This window comes from Gracilinanus agilis, chromosome 4 (assembly GCF_016433145.1).
Source record: "Gracilinanus agilis isolate LMUSP501 chromosome 4, AgileGrace, whole genome shotgun sequence".
NCBI classification, from domain to species: domain Eukaryota; kingdom Metazoa; phylum Chordata; class Mammalia; order Didelphimorphia; family Didelphidae; genus Gracilinanus; species Gracilinanus agilis.
The window spans coordinates 249085960-249099939 of record NC_058133.1 but is presented as its reverse complement, the minus strand read 5'-3'; the positions used below and the strand labels follow the sequence as shown (position 1 = coordinate 249099939).

General features: G+C 34.9%; 1 protein-coding gene across 1 annotated transcript in view; it reads left to right on the top strand.

The window, feature by feature from the left end:
- NDEL1 (nudE neurodevelopment protein 1 like 1) overlaps positions 1-13980 on the top strand; it is a 99498-nt gene that overhangs the window by 46014 nt on the left and 39504 nt on the right. The window contains exon 2 of the mRNA XM_044672357.1: positions 3780-3877. Coding sequence (XP_044528292.1) covers positions 3792-3877 — 86 coding nt within the window. The 5' untranslated portion in view covers positions 3780-3791. The remainder of the gene's footprint in view (positions 1-3779; positions 3878-13980) is intronic.

The following is a 13980-nucleotide window of genomic DNA, read 5'->3' as shown; positions in this document are numbered from 1 at the left end:
GTAGCTATAAATATTTTTGTACAAACAGAACCTTTCCAATTTTTTTTTTATCTCTTTGGGATACAAAACAAAGTGGTATTGCTAAATAAAAGGACATACTATTTAAAAAACCCTTTGGGCATAATTCCAAATTGCCTTTTAGAATGGTTGGATCAATTCATCACCAATAATGCATTAGTATCCCAATTTTGCCACATCCCCTCCCAACATTTTATTATTTTCCTTTACTGTCATATTGGCCACTCTGCTAGGTGTGTGAAGTGGTACCACAGAGTTATTTTGATTTGCATTTCCTCTAATCAGGAGGGATTTAGAACATTTTTTCATATGTTTATTGATAGTTTTGATTTCTTTATCTGAAAACTGCCTATTCATATCCTTTGACCATTTATCAATTGGGGGATGATTTGATTTCTTACAAATTTGACTTAGTTCTTTGTAATTGAGAAATTAGACCTTTGTCAGTTTAAAAACATTTATTAATACTTATTTTTTAAATCATCTTAGAATCAATACTAAGGCAGAAGGAGCAGTAAGGGGTAGGCAGTGGGGGTTAAGTGACTTGTCTGGAGTCACACAGCTAGGAAATATCTGATATCAAATTTGAACCCAGGACTTTCCAGCCTGGCTCTCAGTCCACTCAGTCTGCCTAGCTACCCACTTTCTTTTGTCTTTTATCACTTTCATTTACAAATATATACCTTCCTGGACTACTTAGAATCACCACTTATAATTAAAAAACAACAAACAAAACCAACAGCAGTTCAGCAAAGTAAAACTAACCATTATATCAATCCAGATTGACAGTTTATATAATGTTGAACATTCATACCAACCCCTGCATAGGCTGCCTCCTTCCACTGCAAAGAAGGAAATGAAATATTTTTTACATATATTTTTGAGGCCAGATTTGGACATTATAATAATTATTATTTTAAAAATTCAATTTTATTTTCAGTTCCAGATTCTTTCCTTCCTTTCCCCTGGACTCACTGAAAAGACAAAAAAAAGAAAACTCATAACAAATATGTATAGTTATTATAATTAGTCTTCAGGGTTTGTTTTTTGTTGTTGTTACTGTTGTTCTTTCTATTTCCATTATTGCAGTCATTGTATATATGTATTGTTTTCCTGATTCTACTTCAGTTTACACGAGTTCCTGTTTTCTTGTGGTTCTCTGAAATTTTGGAATTCTCCTTATGGTGCAGTAATGTTCCATTGCATTCATGTGCCAATTGTTTAGTGAGCTCACTGAATGGGGAATAGCTAAACCAATCCCAAATGGGGTCATGAAGAGTTGGACACAACTGAACTGGACACAACTAAACAACTCTTCTGTTAGAATGTAAGCTCTTTGAGAGGAGGGATTATTGCATTCTTGTATTTCCATTCACTTATCACAGTGCCTGGCATATAGTAGGCATATAACTAATTCTTGTTGATAGTTTAATAAATGCTTATTGATTTAATTTTTTATTTAGTTCATTTAAATTCTTAATATAGTTGATTTTTCGTTTTTATTTTCTTGTGATTTTGAAATTCTTAATCATTTTTCTATTTTTTTGTCATTAATGTCTTTTTTGAGAGGTATTTGAAACTATTTTCACTTAACATTAACAATGAACTCTTAATTATGAAATCTGATGGCCTTTTTTCCATTCCTTTTTTCTTTTTTTAAACCATATCTTTGATCTTAGAATTGATACTAAGTATTCGTTCCAGTGTAGAAGAATGGAAGGGCTAGGCAATGGGAATTAAGTTATTTTTCCAGGCCCACACATCTAGGAAATCTCTTAAGGTCTGATTTGAACTCAGGTCCTCTGTCTCCAGACCCGGCTCTCTATTGAGATACCAACTGGCCCCTTTTCATTCTTTCTTGACTTCTGGACATCATTTGACATTATTAAACACCTTTCTTATCAGATACTCTTTCTTCACTGTGTTTTTGTGGTATTGCTGTCTCTTGATTCTCTCCCTACCTGTTTGACCATTCTTTCTTCATTTCCTTTGCTGGTTCATATCCATATCATGTTCCCTTAATAGTGCAGGTACACTTAAGGCTTTTGTCTTAGGCCCTCTTTTTTCTGTCTTTATACTTTATTACTTGGTGACCTCATCAGCTCCCATAAATTTAATGATCACCTCTATGCAGATGAGTCACAGTATTCTCCCTCCATAGTTCTAGTCTTACCATCACAATTACACATTTGCAACTTGGATGTCTAGTAGTCATCTCAAACACAGTGTGCTCAAATAACTCCATTTTTTCTTTCCTAACCCTCCCCAGCCCCAAATCTTCTGAATTTGTCCATTTCTGTGGAGAGCACTACCATCCTTCTAGTCACCCCATGTTTCCAACATTGGCATTATCATTATCTTTCTCACTCACCTTACTGTGGTTGCCAAATCTTCTTGTTTGTGACTGTAACAGTTTTGGTGGTCATACTTTTTCTTTAATCACACATAATGACTAGTAGAATTATCTCATTACCTCTTACCTAGACTTTTGCCATAGCATCCTTATTGGTCTCCCCTGCCTCATCTATCTACAAACACTTCCTTTTTTTCATATATATAGCTATATAACCATTTTGTTAATACCCACTATGCTCCATAAGAGACCACAGAAATAAGGTTTTATAACCCTGAAGCTCTTATTATTAATATTTCTCAAAAATTTAGTTGTTCATTTGCTCAAAAGGTTAACAAGACAAATTTAAATTGAGTGTATTTTAGTAAAGTTCAATTTTAATTTTAATGTTTGGATTGGTCCTAGACCTCTTGAATGTGCAGTAAGCTGCAGCTAAATTCAAGACTCTTCATTTTCTGAATTAGGCTTTATTTCTGATTTGTCTGCTGGAGTTAATTTGGATCTTTAAAACTGTGTCTTTAAGTTTGATTGGGAATTCCAGAAAGCCAGTTAAATACCACATAAGACTCAGTCAAGAAAAGGATTAACATTTTTTTTCCTTTTGTGTACCTATCAAATCCCCCGTTGAGTAAAGAATACTTCTTGGTTCAAGTCCTGACTGATATATGTAGGTTGTGTGATCTTGGACACAAGTTACTTACTTTCAATGGCACAGATACTCCTTTAATACCCTTTGTTGCAGAAACAGTACTAATGGTGAGCTGCCCACACTAATTAAATCATGTTTCAAAAAAGAAAAGAAAAGAGAGAGCTTGGTCAAAACCAACTTTCAGTAAAGAGAAGACTACCTGGAGGAGACATTCTGAAGAGTAAACATTCATTTTACTTGTTATAATTTCTGGAGTGCCAGAAGTAAAATCCAAAGAAATAATGAACTATTTGCTAGAATTCTTGAGTGGCAAGTGGTTTCAGAGGCAAGTGCTCTTCAAGGAATTAACCGCATTGCTATTCTAGCAGGAGCTACCTTGGCATTCCATTATTGCTACCTCACTCAAAAAGCAGTAGATTCAGGGGTCTTTGTTCCTACCTCAATATAATACAGTGGAGTCTATTTATTTCCACAACCTTTTAGCTACAACCAAAAGGACTTCATGTGACTTTTATGAGTATTCTTGATTTTGGCATTCTCTATGATTGGTATTATGCAGAAGGAAGTAAGGTTAAAATTTGATGACTAAATCTAAAGAAGTAACAGAATTCCATTTTCCTAGAATCTTTGACATTCAATTTCCACCACAGTATGAGTTGTACTGTTCTAGAATGTATAAGAAAAAAATATATATGTGTGTACATGGTTCTTATTTCTCGTGCCCAGTTCTTAAAAAATGTATTGTTATTGTCTTTACAGACTATTTTGACCATGGATGGTGAGGAAATACCAGACTTTTCAAGTTTAAAGGAGGAAACTGCTTATTGGAAGGGACTTTCCTTGAAATACAAACAAAGGTAAATGTTTTTAAAAGAGCAGTAGGAAGCAGGATAACAGAATATTTACCTGTCTTTTTTTTACTGTTATTTTAAAATAGCATGTTAATACTAAATAAAGTTTCAGTTTCTAGAATTGCAAAGAGGAGATGGGTTGTGGTCTATATATTTATTCCTTCTATATTGCAGGAGTAGGGCATGGCATCCCATGACCTGGAATATCTGTGTAAAATTTTTTGGCTTTTTCTTCTTACCAGAAAAGTAGTCTGATTTTTTTCTCTTATGGAGTGTTTACAGAATCTTATTGTAAATTTTGGATGAAGTATGCATTCCTGAGTTTCTAAACTTTTTCTGTATTGTCTGCTGGCCTTTAAATGAAGTGTGCAGCTTCTGTAAAACTCTCAAAAATTACCATTTAATTTCTTATGCCAACCTGTGAACATATCAAAACTGCAGTGGGTAAAGTTGCCATGTGGCAGGGATAACTGTATTACATAGCAATTTATTATGCTTTTAGTTGGGTGCTTATATTCTGTATTATTCATGTGATCTTAGACAAGTCACTTCCCTTATAAACTGGGCTTAGTTTCCTCATCTGTAGATGAAATTGAAGAGAATTGGATTAGATGACCTTCAAGGAACTTTCCAGCTAAATCTGTTACTCTTTGAATATAGTAAATAAAGAAAATATAAAATTTAATTGAAAAAGTACAATTTGTAATTCCCTTACAATTTTTGTGCTTTCTTGTAATTTCTTGTTTGTTGAATATGAATATGAATAATGAATATGGCTGTATTTTCTTTTTTCTTTTGTTATTGATATAGTTTGTTTAAACACAACAGACATATCCTAACTGTTACTCAAACAGACCTTTGTTTAAGCTACTGCTCCCTAAAGGGTTGAGTAAAATATCCTAATTCAGTGACTCTAACTAAAGAGTATGTGTAGGTTGTGTAATGGCTAGAACACTGGCACTGGAATCAGGAAGACCCAAGTTCAAATCCATTCTTAGACTCTTTCTGGCAATATGAACTGGGGCAAGTCACTCAATGGCCATTTGCCTCAATTTCCCCCACTGTAAAATAGGAATAATAATAGCACCTCGCTTGAAAGTGCTGGATTTTTCTTAATCTATTCTTTTCATTATTTCTTATGGCACAGAAATGCTTCATCACATTCATATACCATAATGTGTTTAGCCATTTTCCATTTTATAGCTACCTATTTTGTTTCTAGATCTTTGCCTTCTATGTTCTCTTGGCTCCTTTGTGTTTCAAAGACCCTCTCTGGTCTTTTTATCAAGCATCCTTAATTTTGGAGATGGGAAGTCCTGGATTCAAATTTGACCCCCAACACTTCCTGGCTCTGTGATCCTGGGCAAGACACTAAACTCCCATTGCCTAGGCCTTAGCACTCTTCTTAGCACTCATCAATGCTATGGCATTGACTCCAAGATAAGAGTTTTTGAAAAATACTTGATTTTCTCCTATAAGTTTATACTGTTTTGCAAGATGAGTTATTCTTGTTTGTAAGCTTTTTCTTTTGTCTTCTGGAATGTTGATTCTCAATATTTCCTCTTCTTTATAAGTTGCAATACAGTTATTACTTGATTATCAGACTCTTTATTCTTTGATGCTTTCTTTCTTTGACCTGGAAATGTTGGATTTTGGCTAGGACATTTCTAGGTGTTTGTGTTTTAAACTGGGTTTTCTTTCAAGAAGTGACCTTATGGATTCTTTTATATTATCCTTTGATTCTTATAGATTTGAATAAGTTTTCTTTTATGGGTATTTGATTTTTTTGTTTGCTTGTGGTTTTCAAAGATTACACTTCTTTTAAAATGATCTATTCTCTTTTTCAGATCAGTTTTTGATGGTAGAAACATTTTACTAATATTTCATTATTCCTGATATTTCTTCTTGTTTCACTGAAGTATTGACTTCTATTCACTCCATTCTGTTTTTTTCTGGGAGTTCACCATGTGGGTAAGATTTTTCCACCCATTCCAAGTTGTTTTTTTTCCTTCTAGTGTTTTCCTTAAGTGCTTTAATTTAATTTATAAAATCTTCATTTATTCTAGAAGTGCTTGTGTCCAAGCCATTTGTTTCTGTGAGGCTTTACTTGAATTTACTGAGTTACTTTGTCCTTCTGGATTTACCCCCTTGGACTTATTTTAATCCATAATATTTCTTTGTTTTATTTGGAGTTTTCTTCTCTTGAATCATAGCTTCAATTTCAGACATTGGGTTGAGACTTTGTACTAGGGCCATCCTGTACCTCTTGGATGGGGTGGATATATCCTGCTTGAACCTGTCCTTCTTGTAATCTAGATGCTTCTTCTGTTGTAGTTCTTGATGAAGTGGATGGGACTAGGCTTCACTCATTTTTAGAATCTTTTGCTTTCTCCCCTTCCTATTGCTGGCACATTGTAGGTACTAGTTTCAGCCAGGATTAGGCTTTACTGTCCTGTATAGCACTGAGGATGGTGAAGAAGAAAGGGGTTAGGAGGGAGCTGCCAAAAATTCTGAGAACTATCTTTTTCAGTGGCTCCACTAAAAATATTAGCTTGAGGTTTCTTAGATGACCTCCTGGTGTTGGCCTCATCTCCCTAAGTAATAGACAGGCTCTTTTCCTGCTGTGACTCCAATAGGAATGGGCAACAGTTCTCTGGCTTAAAGCTCTGTTTGCTGGAGGTCAGGCTATTTTTTTCTCTCTACCTTATGGATTGTTTTTGCTCATGTGTCTATCTTTCTTGTACATTCCTGTTTCGTGTTGTTTTTTTTTTTCTGTGATGTTTATTAGGCAATCTAGGTTGGTCACAATCTTTTATGTTTCATCTAAAATGGAAACCTATCCACTACAATTGGGCTTCTGAACTTCTTTCCGAGATTATCAACAGTATCTTAATTGTTAAAATCCAATGGCTTTTTCTTTTTTTTTCCCCTCATTCTTTTTGACCTTTCTGTGGTTTGGGGCATTTGATCCTTGCTTTTCTTGATGTTCTTTTCTCCTTCAACTTTGTGGCATTATTCTCTATTGATTCTTAGTTCTCCATTCTGACTGATCCTCTGTGTCCTTTGACTCTTTATTCTGTTTCACACTCTGTTCATGTTAATCTGGTCTTCTCTTTTATCTGCCTTGGTGATATCATATATCATTCCTAACATTGGAAAAGATTGTAATCTCATGTGAATCCCTGCTGTTTCCCAATTGAGAATATTGACTAGATATGATACAGAGCTGAATACATGTTCCACATGTGGGATATTTTTTAGATGTACCTACTGTCATGGAAGCAGATGGTATCTTGAATGAGTATAGGACCCAGAAAATTCCCTTTTTCACAGGCATCATCATTTTAATCAGTTAATCACTTTTCCAATCTGCCTATTTTTTTTGAGTATTTTCCTTTTTATTGATGGCAGTGGCAAAAACACCACCTTTGCCTATAAAGTATTCAGTTTCTTTTTCAGGGCTTTGTAATCTCCAGTAATATTTTCAATGTTTCATAGTAAAAAAAGGATCTGGCAGTATAATTTGCTCTCATGTGAATTACCAAAAGTAAACAGAATTTGGAAGTTTAATAGATAAAAATATGATGAGGTCCTGTAAATCTAATAAAAAATGCTTCAAGCTAAAAAGGAAGGGGAGGAAGAAAGCTTCCTATTATATAGCTATCAAACATGATATAGAATACTGTATCTACAATTTAAGAATAATATAAAAGTAGGGACATCTAGGAATCCCTGAGAGAATAATTCAAGAAGAGAATCAGCAATAAAACTCATGACCTCAAATGATATACCAACATGTGCAGAAAATGGTTAAGTAAGTAAGGTGGTTAGAAATTCTAATGCAAGGAGGCAGATTTGACTTCATTAGGTATCACTAAGACCTGGTGGAATCAGATTTACACTTGGAATTTGGCTCTAAGAAGGTGTAACTTGGGAGAAACAGGATAGTGAGGAGGGACAGGGTTGCTTTGTTTATTAGGAAGGAAATTCTGGAACCACAGAAGGTAAGGGATACGGGGTGATTTGAACCTTTTGAGAACAAGGTGCTCTCTCACTATCTCCCGACTTATCTTGGGTTTTAGCTTCCTTTGGCTATTTTTGTTCTGTGCCTTCACTCCACATGTTTTTCTCCTTGGGCAAAAAAGCAGAGGCAAAATAAGAACTGAACTGCAAAATAAGAACTGCTTTTTCTCTGTTTTTTTTTTTGTTTGTTTTGTTTGTTTTGTTATAATAGTTCAGTTTACACCAAAAAGCATACCACTTTCCCCCCCTTCAATATTGCTTTAAAAAAAACAAACAACAAAAATGCAAATCCAATATCCTTGAAGACTTATGTGAATACAACAGAAAAGATAAATAAATTGAGCATACCATTAATGAAACTTGAAAACCAACAAAACTCAAATGAGATTTTGAAAAGGAAGGGCAAAATAAATAGAATCAAAAATTTATGGAAAATTGAGCTTTGATTATTTAAAATAAAAATAAAATTGATTAAGCTTTAACTAATTTAATTTAAGAATTTTTAAATGATGGAACCCAAATGACAAAATTTTAAAAAAGTGATCAGGGTGAATTCATAACAAATAGAAGAAAGGAAACATTTATTTACTATGTGATAAATACTTTCTCTAAGTGCTTTACAAATATTATTTCATTTGATTCTCCTAACAATTCCTAGTGGAAATAGGTGCTTTGATTATCCTGATTTTATAGTTGAGGAAGCTGAGTCAGGCAGTGGTTAAGTGACTTGGTTGGAGTCATGTAACTAGTAGGCATCTGAGGCCAAATTTGAATTCAGGCAATTCTAACTCCAGGCCTTGTGTTCTATCTGTTGCAACTCTTGAGTTAGGCTATATTTAATGCCTCTAGGGTTAAGAGATGAAATAGTGGAAATTGTTGTTTTTTAGTTGTGTCCAACTCTTTGTGACCCCATTGGAGGTTTTCTTATTAGCAAAGATACTAGAGAGGTTTGCTATTTTCTTCTGCAGCTCATTTTAAAGATGAGGAAACTGAGGCAAAAAGGGTTAAGTGACTCACCCAGGGTCACATAGTAAGTGTTTGAAGCTGGATTTGAACCCAAGATGGGTTCAGTGCTATATTTGCTATGTCACCTAGTTGCCCCCAGCTGCCTTATACATGGCAAAATTAAAAGCTTAAAGGAAAGGGATGAATTTCTACAAAATTATGAAGCACAAAAATTATTTTTAAAAAATAACCTAAGGGGGCTGAGTCTAGGGTCATCTTGGTGAAAGTGTGGCACACATGCCAGAGTGTGCTGGAGGTGACTGCTCCCCTCCTCCCTCCATGCACGACTGAGGACAATTCTCACATGACCCGACCTTAGCAGCCCAGTGGGTGCACTTCCTCAGTCTCCTGTCTGGAGGAAGACTCACATGTGGCATGGGGGTTGCAGTTTGGGCACTCAGTCTCTAAAAGGTTTACCATCACAGAGTGAATTAGAATACTAGTTTACTGGCCTTGATGTCCTTTTCTTTCCCAGGGACGATTTGCACAGTTAGAATGAATTAGAATACTAGTTTACTGGCCTTGATGTCCTTGTTCTTTCTCAGAGACAGTTTGCATGTGATTCACTGTTGTTGGGTGAGACACTCCTCTTTGAGGTGTTTCTGATTCTTTTCCAGGCATAAAGTTGATTTTTAACAATGCTGTCTTAAGGCACACCCATCCTACCTAAGGAGACAGCATTGATACAGAAGAAAGGGCAAATGATGATTGATATTAAGTTAGAAAACTTAGGAACAAAATTTTCTTGTGTAGTTTCCAGGAATATGGCATTCATATTCTTTATTAACACATATTTTTCTGGGATACTCATACTTCTTGGATCATCTTGCAAAAGCTTTGTCATCTCTATTGCTTCAGTTTATAGAGTTCTTAATTGTCTTCTAATTCTGCCTTTTTTTTGAGTTACTCAGATCTTAAGATACATAATTTCATTGAGTTTTTTAATGTCTTTTCTGGGTTTTTATCCTTAATGTCCTTTGTGAATTCTTTTCATTATATTTTCTAGTCTTAGAAACATGCTTTCTTTCTCCTTATTTCTTTGAAGATCTTGCACAGTGTTCATTCTTTCTTCTAGAAGTGTTGCTTGTTTCTGGCAATTTTGTTTTATCCTTCTAGTGACTTCTTCCTTTCTTTTTATCTAGTAATGTTTATTTAAGGATTAGTGTGTAAGGATAAATAAATTAGAAAATGAGGGATATACAGAGAGGGAAAGAGTTTTTGTCTTAAGTTTTATGTAAGTTTTAAGTATGATTATGTAAAATTGAAAAGTGAATAAGCAAAATCATTAGTTAGAAAGTAAACAATTAACTGGAAAAAATCTGTACAGCAAATTTCTCTAAATAATCAAGACATATAAAGGATTGATATGAATATATATAAGAACAAGAGGCATTCCTGCAATGGATAAAATGATCAGAGGATATTAACAGGCAATGTCAAAAGAAGAAATGCAAACTACCAATAAACATAAAAGTATATCTGTTGATGACCACTATTAAGAGAATTGCAAAGGAAAATAGCTTTTTTGAAGTCATAGCTCTACCCACAGTGCATTAATGTGCCTGTTTTCCCAAGCCCCTTCAATATTTATCATTTTCCTTTTCTTCAACTTTGCCAGTATGATGAGTATGAATGGAACCTTAGATATGCTTTAAGTTGTAGTCCTGTAATTTTTATTGATTTGGGACATTTTTTAATATTATTGATAGTTTGGATTTGTTCCTTACAGAAACGCATGTCACCCTTTTTAAACTGTTGATGTTTTCTAGTAACCAATTTGAATCCTAAGGGAAAAACATTAGAATCTCTTGTCTACTATTAGTGTTGGAGGTTTAAGGAAAAATAGACACATTAATGCTTTTTTTATATTAGTACAACCATTTTGGAAAGCAGTTTGGAATTATGCAGTTAAAATGTCTAATATCCTTTGACCCACTGCTAGGCATATACCGCAAGGAAGTTATTGTTTAAAAAGGCCTCATATACACCAAAATATAACAGTAGCACTTTTTGTGATAAGAAAAACTGGAAACTAAGAAGAGTAGTTGCCCATTGATTTGGCAGTAGTAAACAAATTGTGGTCCATCAGTGTAATGGAATATTACTGTCATTAAAAAAATGACAAATATCAGTAGAGAGAAGGGAAAGACTTAAGTGAACTAATGCAAAGTGAAGTATTTGTTTCTTGTAAACAACATATGGTACAATTCTGTTTTTTAATCCACTCTACTATTTTCTTCTGTTTTATAGGTGAGTTCATCCCCTTATTTTCACAGTTATGATTACCATCTGTGTATTTCCCTCCATCTTGTTTTTCTCTTTTAATCCTGCCCTTTTCCTTTTCATTCTTTCCCTCCACACCAGTGTTTGCTTTTAATCACTTCCCTCCCATATTACTCCCTTTTCCACCATCTCCTTTCTTATTCCCCTCCTACTTCTCTATTGGGTCTTTTAATCACCTCCCCCCAACTTCTTCCTTCCTTATATTACTCCCCTCTCCATCATCCCTCTTTCTTATTCCCCTTCTACTTCTCTATAGGGTAAGATAGAATTCTATATCCCAATGAATCTGCTGATCTTCCCTCTCTAAGCCAATTCCAACAAGAGTAAGGTTTAAGTATTACCCATCACCATCTTTATCCTCCAGCCTATTGTAATAGTATCTCCTCCCCACCTCCCTCCCAGTGCCTCTTTATGTGATATAATTTATCCCATTTTACTCCTCTCTTCCCATTTCTCTTAGTACTATCCTCTTTTTCTCATATCATCCTAAATAGCTTACTACCACACCCTCTGTCTATGTCTACTTCTAACTGCTATGATAATGATAATTTTTAAGAGTCACAGATATTATCTTTACAATGTAGGAACATAAACAATTTTTTCTTATTGAAACCCTTAAAATTTTTTCTCTTTCTTATTTACCTTTTTATGCTTCTCTTTTCTTCAGGAATGTTTGGAAATCTTCTATTTTATTAAATGGCCATACTTTTCCCTGTAAGAATTTAGTTAGTTTTGATGGGTAGTTGATCCTTGGTTGTAAACCCAGTTTTCCTTGCCTTCTGGAATATCATATTCTAAGCCTTTTGATGGTCCTTTAATGTGGAAGCTGCCAGATCCTGTGTAATCCTGACAATAGCTCCATGATATTTGAATTGGTTTTTTTTCTGGCTGCTTGTAGTATTTTCTTCTTGACATAGAGCTTTTGAACTTGGCTATAACATTCCTGGAAAAGTTGTACTTTGGGGATTTATTGCAGGAAGGTGATCTGTGAATTCTTTCAATTTCTATTGTATCCTATTGTTCAAGAATATCAGGGAAATTTTCTTTGATAATTTCTTGTAATATGGTGTATAGGGTTTTTTTTTTTTAATCATGACTTTCAGGCAGTTTATTCTTAAATTACCTCTCCAGGATTTATTTTTCTAGGTCAGTTGTTTTGGTTTTTTTAGTGAGATATTTCATATTTTCTTCTATTCTTTCATTCTTTTGATTTTGCTTTATTGTTTCTTGATGTCTTGTGAAGTCATTAGCTTCTATTTGCACAATTCTAATTTTTAAAGAATTAGTTTCTTCCATGACTTTTTTTTAAACCCTTAACTTCTGTGGATTGGCTCCTAGGTGGAAGAGTGGTAAGGGTGGGCAGTGGGGTCAAGTGACTTACCCAGGGTCACACAGCTGGGAAGTGTCTGAGGCTGGATTTGAACCTTGGACCTCCCATCTCTAGACCTGGCTCTCAATCCACTTAGCTACCCAGCTTCCCCAACTTCCATGACTTTTTTTTTCTTTTTTTTTTTTTTTTTAACATTTATTAATATTCATTTTTAACATGGTTACATGATTCATGCACCACCTTTCCCCTTCAACCCCCCCCCCCCCCCGCACCTCCCCCTTTGGCCTATGCGCATTTCCACTAGTTTTGTCATGTGTCCTTGATCAAGACCAATTTCCAAATTGTTGGTAGTTGCATTGGTGTGGTAGTTTCGAGTCTACACCCTCAATCATGTCCACCCCGACCCATGCGTTCAAGCAGTTGTTTTTCTTATATGTTTCCTCTCCTGCAATCCTTCCTCTGAATGTGGGTAGCGTTCTTTACCATAAATCCCTCAGAATTGTCCTGGGTCGTTGTATTGCTGCTGGTACAGAGGTCCATTACATTCAATTTTACCACAGTATATCAGTCTCTGTGTATAGAGTTCTTCTGGCTCTGCTCCTTTCGCTCTGCATCAGTTCCCGGAGGTCTCTCCAGTTCGCCTGGAACTTCTCCAGTTTATTATTCCTTTTAGCACAATAGTATTCCATCACCCACATATACCACAGTTTGTTCAGCCATTCCCCAATTGAAGGACATACCCTCCTTTTCCAATTTGTTGCTACCACAAAAAGCGCAGCTATGAATATTTTCGTACAAGTCTGTTTATCTATGATCTCTTTGGGGTACAAACCCAGCAATGGTATGACTGGATCAAAGGGCAGGCATTCTTTTATAGCCCTTTGAGCGTGATTCCAAATTGCCAGCCAGAATGGCTGGATCAGTTCACAACTCCACCAGCAATGCATTAATGTCCCAATTTTGCCACATCCCCTCCAGCATTCATTACTTTCCCCTTCTTTCATTTTAGCCAATCTGCTAGGTGTGAGGTGATACCTCAGAGTTGTTTTGATTTGCATTTCTCTAATTATTAGAGATTTGGAACACTTTCTCATGTGCTTATTGATACTTTTGATTTCTTTACCTGAAAATTGCCTATTCATGTCTCTTGCCCATTTATCAATTGGGGAATGGCTTGATTTTTTATACAATTGCTTTAACTCCTTGTATATTTGAGTAATTAGACCCCTGTCAGAGTTTTTTGTTATAAAGATTTTTTCCCAATTTGTTGTTTCCCTTCTGATTTTGACTATATTGTTTTTGTTTGTACAAAAACTTTTTAGTTTAAAATAATCAAAGCCATTTAATTTACATTTTGTAATTTTCTCTAACTCTTGCTTGGTTTTAAAGTCTTTCCTTTCCCATAGATCTGACAAGTATACTATTCTGTGTTCACTTAACATGTTTATAGTTTCCCTCTTTATATTCA